The 26,006-nt window shown below is 40.4% G+C and overlaps 1 protein-coding gene across 1 annotated transcript in view; it reads right to left on the bottom strand.

Annotated features, from left to right (window-relative positions):
* Positions 1-26,006, bottom strand: part of chrnb1 (cholinergic receptor, nicotinic, beta 1 (muscle)) — a 73,080-nt gene that overhangs the window by 5,522 nt on the left and 41,552 nt on the right. The window contains exons 5-9 of the mRNA XM_060924898.1: positions 23,107-23,215; positions 14,311-14,455; positions 13,962-14,150; positions 11,092-11,315; positions 5,299-5,471 (exon numbers count right to left, since the gene is read on the bottom strand). Coding sequence (XP_060780881.1) covers positions 5,299-5,471; positions 11,092-11,315; positions 13,962-14,150; positions 14,311-14,455; positions 23,107-23,215 — 840 coding nt within the window. The remainder of the gene's footprint in view (positions 1-5,298; positions 5,472-11,091; positions 11,316-13,961; positions 14,151-14,310; positions 14,456-23,106; positions 23,216-26,006) is intronic.

The following is a 26,006-nucleotide window of genomic DNA, read 5'->3' as shown; positions in this document are numbered from 1 at the left end:
AATTCCCAAAATGCAGATTATCTGGCTCACACAACAGCTGTGCTGTGTCTCCATTCCATTGGAGTGTCCTTTAACATCTGTTTCATTATGAAACCTTCTCACTCCATTATGAAGCCCTCTCCATCCATCCCACTCCTGACCTTTCATAGCAGCACCTTAGCAAGTTCATCTGCTGGCCCTTGCAGTGCAGTAATTGCATCATCCTGCCACCAGGAGGCAGAGTAGCTCTTCATTTCTTTCTGCACATGTTTCTTGATCCCTTCCTGTGGGCTGGTTGAGTATTTTGGGCATGCTGCAGTTGCTGTGCACTCCCAGCATGCACCAGAGACCTAAGCAGTACTCTTATTATAGAGGGATGTCCGTTAATTTGATTAAGTGCCTTATTAGTTCAGATGTTATCACTTTTCTATATTTACAGACACAATGTCATGCATTCACATACAGCATCCTGAGTGGAGACATCTCATTCAAACCACGTCTCATCTTAAAACATGAACATTGATTTGAAAAAGCATCTCAGACATTTTTGTTCTGATCCACCTATTGGATCAATACTGTGTAGGTAAGTAGAAAGTTTTAATTGTAATGATGGAAAGAAAAAAATATCAACATGAACATGTTTTACAGAAGACAGTGTGTCCTGATAAAGGAAGTTAATAATTTTCCTATAACAGCATGTCCCAAAGTGTATCTTCCTCTAATACCATAGCAAATGACCAACAATTACAGTTTTCATTAATTAAAGAATCACACCTCATACTTTTTATTCATTTATATTTATATTTATTGTTGTTCCTGTTATCACTTGCATTATAATAGCAAGAAAGAGCCATTCCTTCATCAGACTTTTTTTTTTCCTGTCTATTGTTTATAATACGAACACAGAACTTTTCATGTTCCCAAGAAATGGGCAAACTTTCCTGAACACTTTGGCAAAGTAAGGCAAAGTGTTTCAAAGCACTGACACTGGAGACTCCTTACATGAAACAAAGTTAATCTTACAAGAAGAAAGAAGAGAATCTGTACTGCACTGAGTGATAGAAAACACCCGGTCTAACTGATAGCAGCTAACAATGGATGTCGCAATAATTATTGCAATATGTGCAATTCTGTTCTCTTGGATAGTTATAGGTGGCACAGTGGTGCAGTGGTTAGTACTGTTGCCTCACAGCAAGAAGGTTCTGAGTTTGAACCTTGAGGCTGACTAGGGCCTTTCTGTGTGGAGTTTGCATATTCTCCTCGTGCCTATGTGGGTTTCCACCTGGTGCTCCGGTTTCCTCCCACAGTCCAAAGACATGCTGCTTAGGTCAACTGGCTACTCTACAATGTCTTGCAAAAGTATTTATCCCCCTTGGTGCTTCTCCTGTTTTGTCGCATTACAAGCTGGAATTAAAATTATTTTTTTCATTTGGGGGGGGGGGGGGGGGTTAGCACCATTTGATTTATACAACATGCCTACCACTTTAAAGGTGATTTTTTTTTTATTGTGTCACAAACAATAATTAAGATAAAAAAAAAAAAAACAGAAATCTGGAGTGCGCCTAGGTATATACACCCCCCCCCCCCCAGTCAATACTTTGTAGAGCCACCTTTTGCTGTAATTGCGAGTCTCTTGGGGGTATGTCTCTATTAGCACATCTAGCCACTGGGATGTTTGCCCATTCCTCAAGGCAAAACTGCTCCAACTCCTTCAAGTTAGATGGGTTGCTTTGGTGTACAGCAACCTTCAAGTAATGCCACAGATTCTCAATTGGATTGAGGTCTGGGCTTTGATTAGGCCATTCCAAGATATTTAAATGTTTCCCTTTAAACCACTCCAGTGTAGCTTTAGCAGTATGTTTAGGGTCATTGTCCTGCTGGAACATGACCCTTTGTCCCAGTCTGAAACCTCTGGCTGACTCAAACAGGTTTTCCTCCAGGATTGCCCTATATTTAGATATTTAGTGCCATCCATCTTTCCTTCAGTCCTGACCAGCTTTCCTGTCCCTGCAGATGAAAAATATCCCCACAGCATGATGCTGCCACCACCATGCTTCACTGTAGGAATGGTGTTCTCAGGGTGATGGGTTTGTACCACACACGGCATTTTCCATGATGGCCAATAAGATCAATTTTCATCTCATTTGACCAGAGAATCTTCTTCCGTTTGTTTGGGGAGTCTGCCACATGCTGTTGGGCAAACTCCAAATATGTTTTCTTAAGCAATGGCTTTTTTTTTCTGGCCACTCTTCCGTAAAGCCCCGCTCTGTGGAGTGTACAGCTTAAAGTGGTCCTATGGACAGGCACTCCCATCTCCGCTGTGGATCTTTGCAGCTCCTTCAGTGTTATCTTTGGTGTCTTTGTTGCATTTCTGATTAATGCCCTCCTTGCCTGGTCTGTGAGTTTTGGTGGGCGGCCTTCTCTTGTCAGGTTTGTCGTGGTCCTATGTTCTTTCCATTTTGCTATAATGGATTTAATGGTGCTCCCTGGGATATTCAAAGTTTGGGATTTTTTTTTATAATCCAACCCTGATATACACTTCTCCACAACTTTGTCTCTGATCTGTTTGGAATGCTGCTTGGTTTTCATGTTGCTTGCTTAGTAGTGTTGCAGAGTCAGGGTCCTTCCAGAACAGGTTGATTTATACAGACATCATGTGATAGATCATGTGACACTTTGATTGTACACAGGTGGATCTTAATCAACTAATTACGTGACTTGTGAAGTGAATTGGTTGGACCAGCTCTTATTTAGGGGTTTCATACAAAAGGGGGTGAATACTTATGCACACTCCAGATTTCTGTTTTTTTTTTTTTTTATCTTATTGTTTGTGTCACAGTAAAACAACAATTTTCACCTTTAAAGTGGTAGGCATGTTGTGTAAATCAAATGGTGCTAACCCCCCAAAATCCATTTTAATTCCAGCTTATAATGCGACAAAACAGGACAAAGACCAAAGGGAATGAATACTTTTGCAAGGCACTGTAAATTGCCGATAGGTTGTGAGTGTGAACAGTTGTCTATCTCTGTATTATTATACCCACATTCACTGGATTTGAGCAATCACATACTCTGATTGGCTACTCTACAACTAGGATATCAGCTCATATACCATGAGTAGAGAAAAACAAAATGGTGGAACGTGTTGCTGAACCAACTGAGGAAGAAATAAAACCTCTTCTTGAAAACAAACCCCCCCAAAATACAAAAAGCAACAAAGTATGGAAGGAAAGTATTTGATGGTAAAAATGTACCTTTTTTATTTTTCATTCAAGAATTATTATTATAATATTTTGCACAAATTGCAACTGTCATTTTGCCAGTTTGTTAAACAGAAATTATTTTGTCAGACATTTTGTGTAAAGTTTTTATTTCTCGAATTTGCAAAAAATCTAAATAAAAATGCTCTGTTTCTCAAAATCCAGTGAATGTGAATATAATAAAACAATTATTCCACTCAATCTTGTCATACATGGCTTATAGCCAACTCAGCGCTATGCACCTCGTTGGCTATCAGCTCATGTACGACTCAATTTCGTGGAATAATTGTTAATTAGCTGTGTTAGACTGTACCCTGCCTCTTGCCTGAAGTCAACTGGGATTGGCTGCAGTGACCCTGATGGATAAGCAGCATAGATAATGGATGTATGGATAGTTAAACAGAAACATTATCATGAGATTTAACTCTATGAATATTACAGACATACTGTCTTTACTCTTTGTATTAAAATGTTTTGAAATTAAAGAACATTCACCATTGTACATATTTGGTTGTGTTGGGCTTAAATGTTCTTGGAATGTTCTGGAAAGTTCATAATTTTTACTCATTTTTATCATTTCCTAAACTGTCCAAAATGTCCTTATAACTTCCCATTTTCTCCTCCATTTGGTCTTGGCCAATTCTTCGGCATCATCAGGATTCGAAATTGTGATCTCAGGACACAACTTTTAAAGATGCCCAGGAAAGGATCTCGTTTTGTGACCTGCTTCATGGCAGTTAAAAACAGTACACAGGATACACTCAACAGGAGTGAAACCACACTACAGTCCTGCTTCCTTACTTCTGCACAGATTTAAAACAAACACGCAGCCACGGCAATAATTCATAATTCTCTTGCTTTCACCCTGGTAATGACCCTGCTTAAGCTGATAGGTTCACTTCACCTGCCTTACATCTTCCTGCCATCTATCTCACGCTAGATCCTGAGTTGTGGGTCAGCAGGCACAACTGGCTAATCAAAAACAATTTGAGTAAAACATGGTGCTTGCAATGCCAAGACACGTCTTAAATCCAATTAAAAAGCGCAAAGTACTGCCGCCTCATCAGATCTCTTAGATATGCTCTCACCTCTCTTTTCCCTCTCATTTTCTCTCTTCTACTTTTCCTTAATGTTTCTTTCACTGACTAGCTGACATGCCTTGAGACTTTAGCCAAGTAGTAACATTTTACATTATGAGAGTTGTGATGCATTTTCATTAGATTCTCAATACTATACAGCAGGCATCTACTATAATTGTAAAGGATTAGCTACATAAAATTCATTGCTTACATATCCAGATAAGCAACTAACATGACTAAACTGAGATTATATCACCATTCAGTGCTTAACTGTGAGTAGTTTGTGTCTGCAAGTCAAAGTCCTTCCCGCACCATTCATGGCACGTTTGGTGGCGCCGATCTCTGTTTCGCAGCCCTCGGCCTCTCGCCTATATTACATAACTAGGGTTACGGTGGGGGGCTAGTCCTCTGGTAACCGCAAGAGTTTGACACATCTGTATTGCAGCGTGCCTTGCCAGATGGCAGTAGGCACCATTTTTATGATGGTCTTTGGTATGACCCAACCGTGAGTAGAACTCGTGATCTCCCGATTGAGAGGCGGACACGCTAACCACTAGGCCACTCGCTGGTAAGACACACAATTTGAAGTGGTTATATTTTGTTTCATGCCAGTGCTTATTACTTTTTGGCTCAGACATTTGTTTTGAAGAATAAACACTTTTGGCTTTGTCCAATCACATTTAAACATTCTGTTTTCATTGTACAGAAGCCAAAATGGTTCAAGTTAAAAAAAGGGAGTTGCTGAACTACAGCCAGGTTTTTATTTACATACATTGATCTGCTCTGCTATGGTGTTTTTGGAGTGCACAGTTCAGTCTGCTGAAATACCTTGCAAACAGACTGAGGCCTGCCCATTGGTGACCCCTGCAATACAGAAAACTCTAAAGCCGGAATGGCTTTTTTGTTCAACTTTTGCATTTTGTGGATATCATCTACTGCTTCACACATTCACTACCTCCCCCTGTTGATGGTGATCTTACCTGTTGGGTTTGGGAAAGAGCACACAGGTGTTGGGCTTTCGGATGAAGTATTCGTCTGCTGCCCGGCTGATGGTTTTGTGGTTCTCCTTCTTGTGTGGACGCTCGAAAGACAGCGGTGTTTCCACTTTTGGTCTTAGGAGACCCAGATATGGGGGAAGCATGTGGATGAAAATCTGCAGGAAAAAAATGGACCACAATGGAAGTAGTTATGATCTTAAGATGTCTGTTACTGTATTTCACATTTAACTCAAATTGGAAACCATTTAATCGACAACGTTTTATAGTGTTCATAAACTTTCCCATGAATTACTAAATGTTTAATGATAGCAGTTAGCTGAAGTGAAGTTCTTAGCAATAAATAGCATATATGAGATGCTTGCTTGCAATCAAGCAACATCTGGTTTGAACTTTCAAAGTTTACAAGAGTGTATAATAGTACTTGAAACGTGTTGACAAAAGAAACAAGGGGTCAGTGTGTAAAAAAGGTTGAGTATGTGATGAAATATAACAACAAACCTTGTCAGTGAAAGGCAAATGAAAGACAGGTGAGCTTGAGATTTTTTTTTTGCCTTGTACAGTCTTCTAAATGCCTCATGTTTCACATATGAGAGGTTTATTTTCACTGCTGTTAATGTTGACGGTTGTCATGCACAATTCAGCGAAAAGTTTAATGAGCATAATTTATATTTGTTACAGAGACAGTGCTTTAAATATAGCCGGAGTGAACACAACTTAAGACTATAATTTACGACCCTGTGTTTGGACTTTTTCCTTGAATAACCTTGAATGATAATAAAAAAGTAGTGGGATGGTGTGCAGCTGCCAGCTATTTAAGCTATGGACAGCAGAGGCTGCCAGGCATGGCTTCATGAAGTATGCAGGAGACAGAAAATTATGTGATGAGGGCTCACCTAGTAGACACACACACACACACACACACACACACACACACACACACAATCCCAGTTGCCATATTCATACAGTACCTCTTCTGGCACTGTCTGACCATTTAGACCACATACTGTACATGTACATAGAAAAGATGTAAAAAGTGCAAGGAATTGGAACTTGAGTTCATTGCATGCATTCATTCATTTTGAAATTACAAACAACAACAAAATGCAAATTAGATGTTCAAAATAAATTCTGGGTTTAAAACAAGAAAACATAAATGAAAGCCCAGATATGTATCAGCAAATATGGGAAGCAAGAAAAATAGACTAAAGATTACTGTTCATGCCTGATGTGCTGTTAATATGGATCACGATATGCTTTTTAAAAATAGTAAAATGGTGATGGTCTTTACAGATACTGCAATTTAATCACATTATATAATAAAGATATTAAAAATGTAATTCTACATATTTATTTATCCAATTTTAATGATATTCTTGATGAAAAAAAAACCCAAAGTGCACATCATAACTAGAGAATAGCTTGTGTGTACTTTTACATCAATTCTGTTCAGAGGTGGACAGTAACGAAGTACATTTACTTGAGTACTGTACTTAAGTACGCATTTTGAGTTTCTGTACTTTCCTCGAGTATAATTTTTTAGGAGACTTATAACTTTAACTTCACTACATTTGAAAGACAAATATCGTACTTTTCACTCCACTACATTTCTATCAAGGTCCTTGTTACTATGAAGCAGCTTTGAAAGTGGATGTTTTCTTTTGTTTTCTAAAACGTGATGTTTTTTTTGCAGGTGACACTGAGACAGCCTATCAGTAATCACTAGGGTCATGTCACATCAATAGACTGTATAAAATCAAGTTCAGTGATTTCTCCGCAGCATTATTTGAACACAATCAGTTGATGGCAGAATGGAAGGAGGTGGTTCTTCTGGAGAATGCACACACCCATGGTTATACCTAGAAACCATATTTCAGTTTTCTCTCTGGATTAAAGATTTGCTTTGTTTTAATTGTTTGCTTTGTTTGCCTAAAACGAACCACATCATGGCCTACAAAAACTCGCTGTCCAACCTGCGGAAGCATATTGAGGTATTTAAACATTTTATTCCAAGAGAAAGCTTGCAATAAAGTTGTCTGCGCTTTTAGCACTAGCACTAACATTGCAATAACTATGCAGTCTGGTTTGTCAAATTTGCCCGTCAAGTTGCTATAGCCTTGTCCATGGCTAATGTTAACACATAGCTGGTTAACTTGGACACTGTTAGTTGGCATATAAAAACGGAGTTACACTAACATGAATAATGTTAAGGTCAAGGTCTTTTTATTTGTCATTTCAACCAATCAGGACTACAAATCTACATATAACAACATAAAGTGCAAGAGTGCAACGAGTGCAACACTGCAGACAATCAATGACACAATAGACAAGCAATAAATGGAATAAACTACACAAATAACATTAAGTGCAGACACAAACAACATAAGGTGCAGAGTTGAGTATGCATGTTGTTAACTTATCTGAAGTCCTTTCAGAACTATATTTTAGCATAATCTTGCCAAATAAACAGAATGTAGAAATCTGTGTTTATCCATGATTAAAGGTGCTTATTCTACAGGTTCTACAAGCTAGTCAGTAAATCCAGTCAGTTGCTTCAGAGGCATTAGGTTTTGTAAGTGTTGTGGCAATAATACAACAATGCATTGACAGAAAATGTCCTTTTAAGACTGAAGTATTTTTAAAAGCAAGTACTTCAGTGCTTTAACTTTGGTAAAAATTTGACTGTACAACTTTCACTTGTATCGGAGTAACATTTGACCAGTGGGATCTGTACTTCGACTTAAGTAATGAAGTTGGGTACTTTATCCACCTCTGATTCTGTTCACCTGGAAATGTACTGCCATGGGCAGTTTTGAAAAAATATTTGGATTCATGAAGATTTGAGTTCTAGATTTGATTAAACAAACTAGATATCACTGGATTGAATTTTACATTTGAGAAACAATTAAAAACAATTCAATAATTTGTTTAAAAAATTATTTCATGGATTTCATGAAAATGAAATCATTTCTGATTTTAGTCTATTACAACCCCAATTCCAAAAAAGTTGGGATGCTGTGTAAACCATAAATAAAAACAGAATGCAATAATTTGCAAAACACAAAAACCCTATATTTCATTGAAAATAGTACAAAGACATCATATCAAATGTTGAAATTGTGAAATTGTATTGTTTTCTGAAAAATATCTTCTCATTTTTAATTTGATGTCGGCAACACACTTCAGAAAAGTTGGCACAGGGGCGTGTTTACCACTGTGTTGCATCACCTCTACTTTTAACAACACTCTGTAAACGTTTGGGAACTGAGGAGACCAGTTGCTGTAGTTTTGAAAGAGAAATGTTGTCCCATTCTTGCCTGATATACAATTTCAGTTGCTCAACAGTTTGGGGTCTACTTTGTCACATTTTGCACTTCATAATGCACCAAATGTTTTAAATGGGAGACAGGTCTGGACTGCAGGCAGGCCAGTTTAGCATCTGGACTCGTTTACTACAGAGCCATGCAGTTTTAAGATGTTCAGAAAGTGGTTTGGCATTGTCTTGCTGAAAGAAGGAAGGCCTTCCCTGAAAAAGATTTTGTCTGGATGGCAGCATATTGCTCTGAAACGTGTATATATCATTCAGCATTAATGATGCCTTCCCAGATGTCCAAGCTACCCATGTCACATGCACTAATGCACCCTCATAACATCACAGATGTTGGCTTTTGAACTGTGCACTGATAACAAGCCGGATGGTCCCTCTCCTCTTTAGCCTGGAGGACGTGGTGTCCATGATTTCTACAAAGAATTTCTACTTTTGATTCGTCAGACCTCGGGACAATTTTCGTTTCGCCTCAGTCCATTGTAAAAGAGCTCAGGCCCAGAGAAGGTGGTGGTGTTTCTGGATATTGTTTATATCTGGTTTTAACTTGCATTTGTGGATGCAGTAATGAGCTGTTTTCACAGACGATGGTTTTCTGAAGTGTTCCTGAACCCATACAGTGATTTCCACTACAAACATGTGTCTGCTTTTAATGCAGTGTCACCTGAGGGCCTGAAGATCACAGGCATCCAATGTCAGTTTTCAGCCTTGTCTCTTACATACAGAGATTTCTCCAGATTCTCTGAATCTTTTAATGACATCATGTACCATAAATGATGTGATCCCCAAATTCTTTGCAGTTTTACATTGAAGACCATGATTCTTAAATTGTTGCACTGTTTGTCCACGTAGTCTCTCACAGAGCGGTGGACCCCAACCCAGCTATACTTCTGAGATATCTCTCTCTGGGATGCTCTTTTTATACCCAATCATGTTACTGACCTGTTGCCAATTAACCATTTATTTATTTATTTATTTATTTGTTTGTTTATTTATTTTTTATCATTACACAACTTTTTCAGTCTTTTGTTGCCCCGTCCCAACTTTTCTGAAACATGTTGCTGATATCAAATTCAGAATGAGCATATGTTTTTCAAAAAGCAATAAAATTTCTGTTTCAACATTTGACATGTTGTATTTGTACTATTTTCAATGAAATATATGGTTCCCAAGATTTGCAAATCTTCACATTCTGTTTTTATTCATGTTTTACACGGTGTCTCAAGTTTTTTGGAATTGGGGTTGTACAAAAAAAAAAACTTTAAAATGAAAAATGACTAAACATGAGCTACATTGGCCCTGGTTTTTAACCAGTGCTGCTATTATAAGATGCTTTATGAATACAGACCACACAAATAAACATTGAAAAGCTGAAGTGATTTGATTCTGAATAAAAAAAAAAAAGTTTCATTTAATTTTGTATGGCGACCCTCTGCTAGTCTCTGCTTGATGTACTGCTTTGGAAGGACCATCTACCATCTACATTCATCTTTTCACACAACAAAACCATAACAAAAGCTTTCCGGAGAAACAGACTGACACTAAACTGGTCACAGTAATATTTCTGAGCCATGAATCTCAGGCATGTGCATACTTCAAGCAATGTTAAGCAGCTTAAACGAGTGACCATATTGCACACATTACATATTATTCATATTACTTCATTCCCTCATTAAACAGCTACTGAACATATAGTGAATCATATAGGAACAGGGCTCATAGTGACTAGTGCTGCTATATCACATTCTCACATTCTTCTCTGTCCACTGTTCTTACCTAGTTCATTCATTACACTGTTTCTATTACCCCAGAAAACCTCTTGCCCCAGTTTCTTTTCAATTTCTGAGTGGTGAGGAACCATGGTTACCCAATGATATGAAGCTGTGAACTCCGTGTGTGTGTGTGTGTGTGTGTGTCTATAAGTGTGTTCAAGTCAGGGTTAAAAAAAAATGCTGAATGGTGTATTTTTCCAAATGTGCAGTTTTATAGGAAAGTCATGATGTGGGCAAAGCTTGCTGCAAGGACAGCATCTCCTTTACTCATATTCACACTTAAATCAAGTTTTCTTTTTCTGAGCTCAAATACACTCAGTGGTTCAAACAAATAAGCTTATAAGGTCACCAATCGGGTGACCAGGGGTTTTAAATCTATGTGCAAACTTCCATTTGGAGGCCTTTAACTCTAAATCCAAAAATTTAAACTCCTTTCATGAAACCAGCTTTCCAAGGAGAAGTAGCATCTAAAAACTAGAGCCAGATGTATTTAAGGTTTAATGTTTGAACAGCTGGCATTCAGTAGAAATATCGCATTTCCTATCTGATTTTCATTTATGAAGAACTGTTTGCTAAAGACATCTGGTGAAGAAGAGTTGTATATCCACTTCTCTGACTGTGTATAACTCAATAGATTAGTGTTGGAAGATGAATGTTAAAAGTGCTGCACTCTTGGCTCACCTTGCGCACCAACAGGGGCATATGGTGGGTACTTGGTGAGCGGTGGTGCAGATTTAACACCACCACACTCAGAATAACTGAACATGTCACCAGGCTCATAGTTAACATTAGGTAGTTGACGATGATGGGGACACCCAGAGATGTCTCAGGGACTTTATCAGCCAGCAGAAGCAGAAAGACAGTAAGGGTCAGCAGCACATTGATGGACAAACCCATTTTCTCTCCTGCACAGAAACAAATGGAAGGAGGATAAGCAGAAGATTGGCATGCTTAAGAGATAATAAGGTCTTAGGCATTGACATGCATCAAGAAGAATATCTTTACCTTGTCCCGTATACACCCATGACACCCCAATAGTCATTTATTACACAAAGCTGTTTCTGTACATACATGACCCACAGAGTAATACAGAAAACCACACACATTCTAATGTACAGCTTCTTCCCTGAGGCTTCCTCACAGAAGTCACTGAGGTCAGATACCTCGGTCTGAGCAACTACATGTAACAGTGATTTATGGAGTGGATTTTACCAAGATAAAAAATGAACCTAGTGGTCACATAATGAGCTGTAACACTGCTGTTCGAGGCCATACAAGGGACAGCTTTGGTAAATCACCACTGGCTGAGTCAGAGTTTTAAACCAATTAATTGAATGGAACATTCTCTCACAGAGGAGAGTTTACAGACCAAATACTCATGGGGGAAGCTATGGCCAAATGGTTAGAGAAACAGCTTTGGGACCAAAAGGTTGCTAGTTCGATTCCCTGAACTTAAGTGCCCTTGAGCAAGGCACCTAACCTCCAACTGCTCTGGGAAGTGTGGTGGCATACCTTGTGTCTGATTAGCCAAAGAAAAACTGATGATGCGATTAAAAGAACCTGGCCATAATGTAACTAAATATCAGAAATCTAAACATATATATATATATCACACCATGTTATATCAAACTAGAAGGGGACATGGTAACATGCATACCTCTGCCAAATCACATATTATAAAAATCAAATCACTTGAACCTAGGATAATACTAAAGCTATACACCAAATTTTATCCAAATCTGTTCACTAAATTTTTGAGTAACATTGGGAACAAGCAAAAATAAATAAATAAATAAATACAAAATAAAAATCCTGGGTCCTCATACTTATCCAGATTTGCATCAAAATCTAATCAATGGTTCTTTGGTCCATGGCCCACCTTTCCTCAAAATTTTATCAAAATCTGTTCACTACTTTTTGAGTTAATTTGGGAAAAGTCAAGCAAACAAACAAACGGAGGTGAAAACAATCTCGTAATGAGCAGCTTTGTATTAAATTACTTATCTACAAAACAGTGTTTGCGTGTTCGACTAACAATGTGTTTCAGTGTTTGTGAATTATGATGAACTTAGTCATAGGGGTAGCACGGTGGTGTAGTGGTTAGCACTGTCACCTCACAGCAAGAAGGTTCTGGGTTCAACCCCAGTGGCTGACGGGGGCCTTTCTGTGTGGAGTTTGCATGTTCTCCCTGTGTCTGCATGGGTTTCCTCTGGGTGCTCCGGTTTCCCCCACAATCCAAAGATATGAAGTTAGGTTAACATGGGCAGCCATGGCCTGAGGTTGGGCTGAAGTGCCCTTGAGCAAGGCATTTTAACCCCAACTGCTCCCTGGGTGCTGTAGCATAGCTGCCCACTGCTCTGTGTGTGCGCGCGCTCATTGCTCACTTGTATGTGCATGTGTGTGTTCACTACTTTAGATGGGTTAAATGGAGAGGTTAAATTTCACTGTGTGCTTAAGTCTGTGCTTGAGTGTACATGTGACAAATAAGGTCTTCTATAGATTTTCAGCCACAGGTTATACTATGTTTCATTGATTTTCCATTTAATGATCAACTTGTAGTAGTATATGAACTATATTTTGGACTAGCTTTAATCTGCTCCTGAATAATTGCCCATTCAAATAGTTGGGGGCGCTGTCAAAGACTGAAAACTGATGGTTGCAGTTTGCTATTTGATAAAAGGTTTAGCTACATATTTCTCATTCCTAATTTAAGTGTTTATGTCTGGGTAAATGATTAAATGTAACTTTAACTAAACAATTGTAATTAGTAACATTTTAGTTTTCTCAATTTTATCTTTGTAGCTAATTGTTGTTTACTGTGATGACACCACTGGCTGGCTGCTTTGATAAAGCAGTAATGAAGTATTTCCTTTTAAGGTTAGAAATCCTCATGGTGATTTGATTAATTAAAGAAACTCATATTAGGATCAGTGTCTCAGCAGTTAATCTGTGCTACAATACACTAGATGTGTCCTTTCAAATGAAGATGGATCCTTAGCTTGGGGGAAAACCAACCACAAAATGTGAGAACCTAATGTGTCCAACCCAAGGCTGAGGATGTCACTTCTATTGTCAGAGAATTTATATACAAATAGAGAAACTGTCAAATCCATTCAGGTCAAGTTCATGCTTAAAATGAGTACACATAACTGAGTTAAAACCTGATCATATATACAATGTGGTTTGGGTTACCCCTTTAAACAATGCTGTGGATGACGCTGTGCAAACAACCAGTGAAACAAACAAACAAACAAACAAACAAAAAAAACAAAAAACAAAAAAAACAACAACATGGAAGTCTTTTTATTTACTATTTAATCTTGTTTTTCTTTTTTTTTTCTGGCAAAAACCATATTGAGTAAAGAGTGAATTCTGGGTGGAACTAGTGGGTCAAAACATCCCTCTAATTTGAACAAAATAACATCTGTAAATGATAAATGGTAATACCAGTCTACCTCTAAAAGACCTTTCCAATAGATTATTCCCAAAGAAATATGAATCTGTTACTGTAAGCTTCAAGAATGTGGCTGATTTGAGTTATTCGGCCTCACCAGCATCAGGTGGCAGATAGAAGTTGAAGATGGCGATGATTGTGATGAGGATGCAAGGCAGAATGATGTTGAATACGTAGTACATGGGTTTACGCTCAATGATCAGATAGAAGGTGATGTCTTCATACAGGTCCTCTTTCTTTACATTCTTCCTGGAAGGCTTGTGACGGATGTACCATTCACCACTCTCTGTGGAAAAGGCAAGCAATTAAGAGTGCAGGTGTGTGTTCATGTGTGTATTTTATTTAATCATCCAATGCTCTCCATAATGAAAAAATACAGATCTTTTTTCAGTACTCTCTCCCAGAGTCTGCCAAGGCTTGTCTGAGCTGCTTATGTGTATTCATACCACTGAAACCAGTGTCATAGATGATCTCTCGTATCTCATTTCCTCTCTCGTCAAGGGCATGCTGAAGGTCCATTTCAGAGGAGTCATAAGTGAATGACTTGAACACCATGGTGCAGTTCTGCCAGTCAAATGGAAAGTATGTCACCTGAAAAATGAAATGAAAGATTTGTGGGAAGACACAAAAATGAGAGTATGAAAATGGAGTAAACAGAGTCAGTATGTCAGTATTGTGTGTGTATGTATATGATGTTAGTATTTTTGTGTGCATGTGCCATTCTATGACATGCAATGAGAGATAGAAAGAGCGAGAGAGAGAGAAAAGAAAGAAAAAGAAAGAGAATAAGCAGTAATGAGCATCTGAGAGAGGACAAAGGATGGAGTAAGTTAGGAGAAACAGCTCAGATTAATGTGATGAAAATAGAGGAGACAAATATACAAGCCTGGAATACACACTTAAAGTTATTGTTACCACCCTGAAGTTGATTATTTTTCAATAAAAGCACATCCTATCAAAGATGCTTGAACATGCTGTTGCTAACCAACTCTCCTTTTTTCTCTCATAGAACAACTTCCTGGATCCTCACCAATCCAGCTTCTGAGCTGGACACTCAACCGAGATTGCCCTTCTCTCCGTCAGTGAGGCATTTCATGCAGCACATGTCGCCTCCCTCTCCTCTGTCCTGATTCTCCTTGATCTTTCTGTTGCATTTGACATTGATCACCTCATCCTCCTGTTATCCCTATCAGCTCTGGGGATTTGTGGGACAGCTCTAGACTGGTTCAAGTCCTACCTCTACAATTACTCCTTCCAGGTTACCTGGTCTGGTTCTATATCAGCACCATGCCCATTTACCAGTGGTGTCCCTCAAGGTTCAGTCCTTGGTCCGCTTCTCTTCTCCCTCTACACCCAGTCTCTTGGTCCTACCACTGCTATGGTGATGACACCCAGCTGTTTCTATATTTTTCTCCTTCTGACATATACATCCCCAGTTGTATCTTTGCTTGCCTGCGTGACATCCAGAGCTGGATGGACAACCATCACCTGAAGCTCAACCCAGGCAAGACGGAGGTAATCTACATTCCTGCTCCATCCTCTCCACCCCTGGACATTATCATTTCCCTGGGGACATCTCTAGGTCACCTTCACCCAGTGCAAAGAATCTCAGAGTTGTGTTTAATGACAAACTATCCTTCTCAGCAAACACTGCTGCAGTGACCTAGATGTGTAGATTCCTCCTCTACAACATCTGGAGGATCTGCTCTTTCCTCACCACCAACTCTACTCAGCTCCTGGTCCAAGCACTGATCCTGTCCTGCTTGGACTATTGTAACTGTCTCCTTGCTGGCCTTCCAGCATCTGCCATCAGACCCCTGCAGCTCATCCAGAACACTGCAGCTCACCTGGTCTACAACCACCCTCATTCTTCCTATGTTACCCCTCTGCTTGCTGACCTGCACTGGCTCCCTATCACAGCTTGCATCAAATTTAAGACATTGGTACTAGCTTACCAGGCTGTCAAGGGGTTAGTGCCAGCATACCTCCAGAGTCTGATATGCCCCTACCCTCCAGTCAGATCCTATGCCCTGCTACTACTGGTCGCCTGGCCCCTCATCCTCTCCACTTCTCCCCAGCCTGCTCAAGACTGCTGTCTGTCCTGGTTCCCTGTTGGTGAAATGACCTTCCTATTGAGGTCAGAACTGCTGACTCCCTGACCACCTTCAAGCACAGACTGAAGGCTCACCTCTTCAGGCTGCACCTCTCCCCTTCTTCCCTGCCCACTGTGTAACTGCATATCAGTCTAGAGCAACCCAGGCTGTGTACTGTCTAACCTGGTGTTAGCTGTTGGAGTTTTATTTTTCTGTATTTAGTTGTACTTTGTCATTTCATTTGGATGATTGGCTTGTTTCCTTGGCTGTTTGCTGAGTATTGGTACCGTACTTCATCAGAATATTACACTAAGTATTATTCTGTCAGTTGTTAATTTGGCACTAGAACTTTCTTGTCTAGAAGTTCAGCACTTCTTGTACGTACCTGACTTTTGCACTTGTTGTACATCACGCTGGATAAGAGCATATGCTAAATGCCATGTAATGTAATGCAATGTAATGTAATCCTGAAAGGTTTTATTTCACAGCAATTTGCCAATGTGTTTTTTTATTTATTAAAGAACACTATGTCACACATTTACAGTTACATTTAATGTTGAAGAAGGCAACACATTCGTGCTTTAGTGACTCAGGACTTTGGTGACTCTACTCACATCTGTAGTGTGTAGGCCAAAAGTATTTGAGCATTCATACAATGTGCACTGCAACCCCACTATAACGAGCTCTTTTACAATGAACTTTCGTATATAATGAACTGTGTTCATCCCCCCCCAATGACAATGAGCTGGAGTCTTAAAAAAAAAAACACATCACTGTGTCACATCCACGCATGTTAGCAGTTGGAGTGCACAGCGTGCTTGCGCGCAGTGCCATTAAGACTAATTACTATGCACCTGTTCTGGATTACAACACAACCACAGAGCACTCTTATAAAGACTCTCTAAACACACAGTCTTGGAGAAGGATTTGCACTATACCTAGTGTCTCACATTACCAAGCCTTGTATCTGTGGATTGTCTTTATGGTTTTGACTTTGTTTTGTGTATTTGAACTCTGCCTTTTGCCTTTGCCGTTCTCTTTGTGCCTTGTTTGACCATTGCCTGTTTTATGACCCTGCATTTGTCTTAGGTTTTTGAACTGTTTACCTGCCTGTTTGTCAATAAACACTCCCTGCAATTGCCTGCTTAAGGCCCGGTCCCACTGCACTTACGGATGCAAAGAGGATGTAAAACGTAAAAAAATCTTTGCCATCCGTTGGAAAACGCTATGCATCCGTTGTGTACTCATTGCATACGTGCTTCATACGCTCTATCCATCGAGCATCTGTCCACTGTGATTTCATCCACGCAAAAAGTTTTGAGCTGCACAAAACTTTTAGAACGGATGAACTTTCCGCCGTGTACGATGTAAATCCGCGACATATACGAGCAACAAACGTTCTATGTCTGTTATCATCCATTAAACGTCTGCTGTATCCTCTCTGCATCCTCTGGGCATCCTCGCAACTCACATCCGCTGCAGCTGAAAACGGAAAGAGGGAGGAAAGATAAGGTACATGAAACGTCTATTCATCGTTAGTAGCATGGAAATAGAAAGGATGTAAGCGTATGCATCTCGTATATAAAGTATTCAAAACGGACAAAGCGTTTATATCTGGGATGTATCTCGTATATTTAGGATGTCTGGAGTATGTCTAGAGTACGTAGAAGGACACCTAGCGGACAATCGATATTTTGTATAAAAAGGGGGAGAAAATCATCTAGTAGTAGAGATGTATCGATGTAGCCGCCAGCACGTCTTTCCGCTTTATGCTGACGGCGTGCGTGCTGCATCCCTTTATATCCGCGGAGCAGACGCAATTCATACCCCCCGCATGCGCAGTGAACGGTCTGCATCCGATATACATCCGCACAACATCCCCTTTGTTTCCGTTAGGCGTACGTGATGCATCCCCTTCATCCGCTATGCATCCGCTCTTTCTGCTATGCGTCCGCTTCTCAGTTATCACCGGTAACCCCTTCGGAGCTGTCATCCACTTCCATCTGCTTTCATCTGCTAGGCTTCCTATGAACATGCGTTTAACATCCCCGCTATATACTACCCACATCCGTTCTTTTCCGTTCTGTTTTCACAAATTTTCGCCAATTTTGTCCATTTCTGGAGCGGATGAAAACGGATAGCGCCACCCCCGAAATTTTGCTCGTCCGCTGTGTCCTTTTTGCATACATTTTGTGTCCATCGGCCAGTGGGACCGGGCCTTTACATGACACACTGAGCCATGCGTTCCTCTTCCTAGAGGACAAGCAATAAGTAATCAAGTCCACAGTCAAGTTAAAAATACATGTTAATGCCATAAAACAAAGGCTTAATGAGCCTTGCTTAGGTGTTGATCATTAACAATTATCAAGAACTTTGATCAATGGATTGATAAAAGGATGAAATGATTGCTGATACTGCAAAACTTACCACCTAGTTAAAGCACACTGGTGGCATTTTTATAAACTACCCCGCTCAGCCTCGCAGCGCAACATAAATGACATCAGTGATTTGCAACACATGAATGAAATGAATGTTGAAGAGTTAGAAAACATAGCAAGTCAGTGGGTGGACACTGACGGCAATACACCGATAACCTCCATCATTTCCATAACAGTTGAAGAAATCATCGCCTCCATTCGTGATCCTTTAACTCGGTCAATGCACTGTGATAGTGACTTGGAAGGAGAAAGTCATGATAAGGAGTATGTGCCTAAAATTTCACATACCGTATGACATGAGTGTTTGATGTGACAAGTAGGTCCATTTTAATATTACAAATTTTTCGATATCACAAATTATTTGGACATCCCCCAAAGAGTTCATTATAGTGGGGTTGCAGTGTATGTCATTTTAAGTCCATAAGACTTAGTCCCAGAAACTCCATGACTTTGGTTTTTGATTTCTTGAGTCAGTGTGTCAGGAATGGTGGTGGTAGACAGATGTAAGTACAGAAGACTTTTTATTATAAAAACAAGTCCAAACAGGCATATAATCCAAATCATAATCCAAAATCAAAACAGAGGACAGGCAAAGGTTGGGTGAGGCACAAACAAACTGGAAGAGGCAAGAACGAAGGCAGAATCAAAAGTACAAAACTAAAGTTGGGAACCAGAATAACAATGCAACAGTGTTGGCAGCATCCTTTTATGGGCATGATGATTACGCTCCAAATCACGAGTAGGTGTGTGCAATGATCAATTGTCACAAGGGTACACACAGTGCACTCTGTGCGTGAGCTCAAGCACATGAAGGAGTGACAGGACACCCCCCCCCCCAAAAAAAAGAGCTCCCTCCAAGAGCTAAAATCTTCTTTGAGCTGCCTCAGGGTAAATGGCCTGCCATGAGAAAATGTCTCCTCAGAGCTCTGCTCAGGCTCTGGGCAGATGTGGCACCAGATCCTCGGCTTAGGTGGGGGTTTAGGCTCGGGTCAGGCCTTGAATAAGGGCAAGGACATAAATGGAGGCTTGGATTCCAGTCAAAACATGGACTTGGGTTTGGGCTCTGGCCAGGACACAGGCTCCAGACAGGACATGGACATGCACTCCAAACAGGACATGAACTTGGACTTAGCTTCAGTGATGGTTTTATCCTCAGTGAAGCCCAGCAATGGAGCGACAATGTCCTTGAAGCCCAGCAGCACAGCAATGATGTCCTTGAAGCCCGGTGGTGGATTGACAACATCCTTGAAGCCTGGTGGCAGAGTGACAGTGTCCTCAAAGCTGGGCGGCATGGTGAAGAGCTTGTTCCAACTGAAATCTGGAGCAGAGGCCACCCTGTCGGCTCCTGGCTCTGGAGCAGTGGCTGCCCTGTCGGCCCCTGGCATTGGCGCGAACACTGCCTTGTCAGACCCTGGTGCTGACTCTGGAGCAGATGCTGCCCTGTTGGCCCCTGACACTGGAGCAAAGGCTGCCCTGTTGGCCCCTGGCACTGGCTCTGGAGTGGAGGCTGCCCTGTCGGCCCCTGGCACCGCTTCTGGAGTGGTGGCTGCCCTGTCGGCCCCTGGCACTGCTTCTGGAGTGGTGGTTGCCCTGTTGGCCCCTGGATGGCACTTTGGAGTGAAGGCATCCTTGTCTGCCACTGCATCAGCCTCTGGAGGGAAGTCTGGAGCGAGGGCATCCTCCTTTGCCACTGATGCCCCTTTTCCACCAAATCAGTTCCAGGGCTGGTTCGGGGCCAGTGCTTAGTTTGGAACCGGGTTTTCTGTTTCCACTGACAAAGAACTGGCTCTGGGGCCAGAAAAACCGGTTCCAGGCTAGCACCAGCTCTTTGCTGGGCCAGAGGAAAGAACCGCTTACATCAGCGGGGGGGCGGAGTTAAGACCAACAACAATAGCAAGACCGCCAAAGCCGACATAACACCAGCTAATGTTAGCTCATAACAAAGGCTAACATAACCATCTCACATTCAGTGTAAGTAAGAGTCAAAACATTATTAGGTTATTACCTGTCTCCTAGAATGTAATCGCCGTCCACTCAAAACCTGTCGATCAACACAAACATATTGGATCTGCTGTTTTCTGATCCCAATGAAGCACCATAAAGCCAGAAGCAGCAGCTGTACAAATGCGAAGTCATCCATTATTGTTGTTGTTGCTGCTTCTTCTTCTCTGTGTTGTTGTTGCATCGATGTTCTCCCCAAGGTTTATGCAAACGCAGCGACGTAACTGACGTATACAGTGACATAATGACGTGGCTCCCCTTAGCACCCCGAGCTATGGAAAAGCAAACTGGTTCTCAGCTGGCTCGCAAGTTGAACGAGTTGTGAACCAGCACCAGCACTGGCCCTGAACCAGCCCTGGAACTGATTTGGTGGAAAAGGGGTACGAGTTGGTCTCTGGAGGGAGCTCTGGAATGACAGCCTCTTCCTCTGCTGCTGTACCAATGTCTTTAGGGAGCTCTGGAGCAATGAGCTCGTCCTGCTGAAGCCCGGCAGCGGAGTGAAGACATCTTCAAAGCTGGCCAGTGAGGTGAAGAGCTTGTCCCTGCTGAAGCCTCGTGGTGGAGCGATGACATCTTCAAAGCCTGCAGTGGAGCCAAATCTCAGCCCCCCCCCCCCAAAAAAAAAAAAAAAAAAATATATATATATATATATATATATATATATATATGGGGGGTTCCTCCTTCTCTGCCTTGGCATGGAATTGTGCAGTGTACCTGCTCTCTTCCACTACATCCATAATTAGGCAACATATTCTGTCAGGAATGGTGATGGTAGACAGATGTAAGTACAGAAGAGTGTTTATAAAAAAAACACCTCCAAACCTCCAAAAGAGGTTTATAAAAAAAAAAAAACCTCCAAACAGGCATATAATCCAAATCATAACCCAAAATCAAAACAGAGGACAGGCAAAGGTCAAGCAAGGCACAGACAGACTGGAAGAGGCAAGGATGAAGGCAGAATCAAAAGTACAAAATTAGAGTTGGGAACCAGAATAACAATATAAACATTTAAGGCTTGGTATGGTTTCTGAGAACACAATACTTCATGCCGTATGTGTTGGAAGCATCCTTTTATGCACATGCTGATTACGCTCCAAATCAGCAACAGGTGTGTGCAATGATCAATTGTCCCAAGGGCACGCATAGAGCACTCCATGCATGAGCTCAATTGGAGCTCGATTTTCTTCATGTCAGTTTGTAATACATCTATTCAGTACTCTATCTTTTGACTGCAATCCAAGTCTTTTGTTCTGTTTTCATCTACTACTCAGTCCCCCCAGGATTCCGCGGGCCTTTTTTGTGATTGTTGCGGGCTAAAATGTCTGATGTTGCGGGGATTTTCCAAAAAATTGCAATGAAAGTTGTGGTGTTTTTTAGGTTTTTGTTGCGATTACATTGCGGGAGGAAGTGAAAGTTGCGAGAAATTGTTGCGATTTTCTCTTTTTGTGATTAAAATTGAGTGATATGTTAAATATTAAGTTATTACTGAAAAACTATTGATAAAAAAAAACAAAGACACTGAGAAATGGTCCTATAAACAACTTTACCAATATAAAAGATTACCAGGACTCCAAAAATGCAGAAAAATAGGCTTTACTTATCCAAATGCACCTGTTGGTTCAAAAGTTAAAGTGCATAGAACCTCACAGCACAACATGAAGTTACCTTAAAATATAATATAAATGCCTCAGCTTTCATGTAAGAAAAAAAAAAAAACTATTAACACTAGTACTGTGTGCAGGCAGTCTCTCCTGAAGACTAAATTAAACAATAATTATAAACTAATAAAATAAATAGCTCAGGCTTCACAGAAGAAAAAAAAAACAATTTGAACAGAATCTCACAGTATGATGCTGAAGCTGCCTAAACAATGGAAAATAAAATACCATTTTGGCAAAAATGTTGGCATCCATTAATTTCTTGTATTAAGTAAAAAAAATAATGTAAAGTGCACACAGTCCTTCACTGTAAACATAACACACTTTCAGTAACGGAATTTAAGCCTATATAAACACTGACTCGCACATGCAGTGTTGCCAGATACTGCTGACGTTTTCCAGTCCAAAATATGTTTAAAACCCGCCAAAATGCACTTAAAACCGCCCAATCTGGCAACACTGCGCACATGCTGCTTCTTTTGAACGTATACACGGAAGTAAGGCGGAAGGTAGTTTGTTGACGTCACCTCAAGACGACGCCAACGATTGGTCAAATTTGCGGGAAAGTTGCGGTGATTGGATATAATTGCAACACTGCCCTGAAATCGCGGGGATTGGTTGAATTTGCGTTGAACGCAAAATCCTGGAGGGTCTGACTAATGTATTTGTCCACAATGTGTCAGGTTCTTTACTACTGCCTCTTTCATCTTAACACTGTACCTAAAAATTGATATCCAAACTAATTTCTAATATTTTGAATATGGCACTGATTGATTTGTTCTGGTTTTTTTTTCTTCATGATCATGTGTGAAATTGTGTGTGAAATTGTCCATTGTCTGCACAGCTGGAACAAGGACTCAGGACATTTCTCCAATGTCACACAAGTCTTGAAATAAGGCTGAGATTCTGCCATTTAATGTAATAATCATGGTTCCATTTCAAAGCCAGAGTGCTGGAGTGCAGAGTAAAAACAAACAACGACAACAACACCAATACTGTGTCACTATCCAAATGTTTTGTATATTTAATAAGATGGAACATTTTTGTCTTACTTTTACACCACAAGAGCTGCGGTAAAGGGCAGGAGGGTTCCATTTCACTCTGCCATTGCTGTACACCTGAACATGAACACGTAGAGCCACTTCGAACACACCATCATTACTGCACACACACACACATAGAAGTGGAATAAGATGATGTAAATACTTTCACATAAATATTAGAGTTAAACATTTGCATATTCTTGAACAATTCACATAATATAGACATGTCACTATTTTAATGGTTTTGTCTTTTTGGATATGACATGAAACAGTGTTCAACAGACCTGCTTTAATGTGAATGTGGTATTTTAGCTGAACCAGGAATGCAGCATCCTCAAAACTACCCAAAAAAATACAAATCAGGTCTGGACACTACATTCTTATTCTAGCTTTAAGCTGAATGTTTATTTGCTTGACAAAAAGTACAGAAGACTTAATTCTCTGAAATTGGATAGGATGTGCCCCTGTGCCCTTCAAGCCTCCAGCATTCCTGGGGTGAGGATTGATACACACATACCTTTCTATTGTACACAGTGCCATTCCTGGTGATTCTCTGACAAAGCTTTAATGCAGGAATTTTCTCTGATATTTTAGGGAGGACTGTCCTCCCTTTCTACAATAGGTGAGCCTCCTCTGACACAGATATAGATATATACAGATGTATAGATATACATCGATCAGCCATAACATTATAACCACTGACAGGTGAAGTGAATAGCATTGATTATCTCATTACAATGGCACCTGTTAAGGGGTATATTAGGCAGCAAAAGAACAGTCAGTTCCTGAAGCTGGTGTGTTGGAAGCAGGAAAAATGGGACTGTGTAAGGATCTGAGCGACTTTGACAATGGCTAGATGACTGAGTCTGAGCATCTCCAAAATGGCACATCTTGTGTCTTGTGGGGTGTTCCTGGTATGCACTGGTTAGTACCTACCAAAAGTGGTCCAAGGAAGGACCACTTCTGGCAATCCAGGAAGGTGAACCGGCGAGAGGGTCATGGGTGTCAAAGGCTCATTGATTCACATGGGGCACGAAGGCTAGCCCATATTGTCCAATTCCACAGAAGAGCTACTGTAGCACAAACTGCTGAAAAAGTTAATGCTGGCTAAAACAGAAAAATATCAGGATTGGATTGGACCATATAGGCTAGCCTTTGTGCCCCATGTGACTCAGTGAGCCTTCGACACCCATGACCCTGTTGCCGGGTTACCGGTTGTCCTTCCTTGGACCAGTTTTGGTAGGTACTAACCACTGCATACCAAAAACACCCTGAAAGAGGTGCCATTTTGAAGAATGTCAATTTCAAATATGTCATACCCCTGTTCTGCTGTTCCATCTGTCCCTTTTATACAGACGTCAATGCTGGCTCTGTTACTACCAATCATTCTGGCTCAGCGGCGAAACAATACAGACTGTTCCACATTCCCTCTGTTCCACATTCAGACATTTTATACAGAACACAAAGTGGAATAAAGGTGTAAGATTTCTGCCCTGAACAGGCTGTATAAAAGAGGTTAATGTGAGATAGCTAGCCAGCTAGCCAATGGACGATAAAATGAGTGTGGCTTCTTCAGGATCTATTTCTACCAGTGGAGCAAAAATAAACAGAACATTTGGCCAGACTTTACCGAAATGTCACTTACTCAATATTAATTTCTTGTTTATAGAACTGCTGTATAAAAGCAATATTGAACTTGAAATCGTGCTATTATACTGAATATTAGCCGATCGCTTGTGTGATATTGTTTAATTGAAATGTGGAAATAAAACACCCATATAGAGCACATTTAATGTAAAAGTTCTTTGCTTTAAGTTTATAGGTACTGTTTTAAATAAAATATCCTATAGCACCAAATCAAAATGACAAAAACTTACCGTCAGGCTGTCTAAAAACTTATGGCTTGCAAAATGATCATTATTTATTAATGCCTTAATCTTATTTTGAGGTCTAATCAGCTCTCATCAATAACCAGTAATGGACAGCTGTCTTTGGACTTGACCAACAATTAAGGTGTGAGGTATATATGTCAGTGAGATTTCAGTATGTTTTAATGACATTATTTCAATCATAAATCATCATAAATTGACCAATAAATATATTTAGCACTATTGTACACAAACATATTGCTGTTCCATACATGTCAACTCTCACAACTTTGCCATGAGACTCACAAATTTTTGCACTGAATCATGCGCTCACGCTTCCACTATCAAATTCTCATGATTTTTCAGAAAAAAAATATATTCATGGAAAACAAAGCATTATCGATGTACCAGTGCATGCAATGTCCACTATGTACACGATTTTGTGTTTCCAGAAGCCCAGTGAAAGAGCTTTTGAAACGATGTTCGTGATTGGTTGACTGCAGGAAGTTGACCAATGAAATAGCGTCTTACTTTGTTGTCATCATTTCCACGTTACCGGTGGGAAAGATGCACATGCCGAAAATGAGTGACAATGATTCTGGATCAGAGGGCCGTCCAAGTTCTAAAAAACAAAATTTCCGAGTATCAAGGTGCAGCTAAGTATGATAGGAAGTCCAATTTCAACTGGACCAAAATCTATCCATGCATTATCGCTGATTCAGCGAGCAAGCACCATTTCTGATGCACTGTTGCAACAGGAGTATCAGTTGTAAACACCAAGGCCTTTGAGATGTTGAACTTCACATGCAAAGAAAGTCTCACAAAGATCTTAATAAAGCAAGATTGTCATCAGGATCACTCTTGACCACATTTGCAGCACAGACTTCTGTCAGTGAGAAGGTATATTTTTATATTTTTTCTGTCAATCCTGCGCACTATGGTGCATGCACCTGAAGGCGTGCCCTGGGCTACGTGCGCTTCGAGCGGACTCTAGCACATGCGCCATTAACGACACGCACCTGAACTTAATTAAGGAGCTAT

This window comes from Neoarius graeffei, chromosome 1 (assembly GCF_027579695.1).
Source record: "Neoarius graeffei isolate fNeoGra1 chromosome 1, fNeoGra1.pri, whole genome shotgun sequence".
Classification (NCBI taxonomy): domain Eukaryota; kingdom Metazoa; phylum Chordata; class Actinopteri; order Siluriformes; family Ariidae; genus Neoarius; species Neoarius graeffei.
Note: the sequence above shows the minus strand (reverse complement) of the source record. Positions and strands in the feature narration are given on the sequence as shown.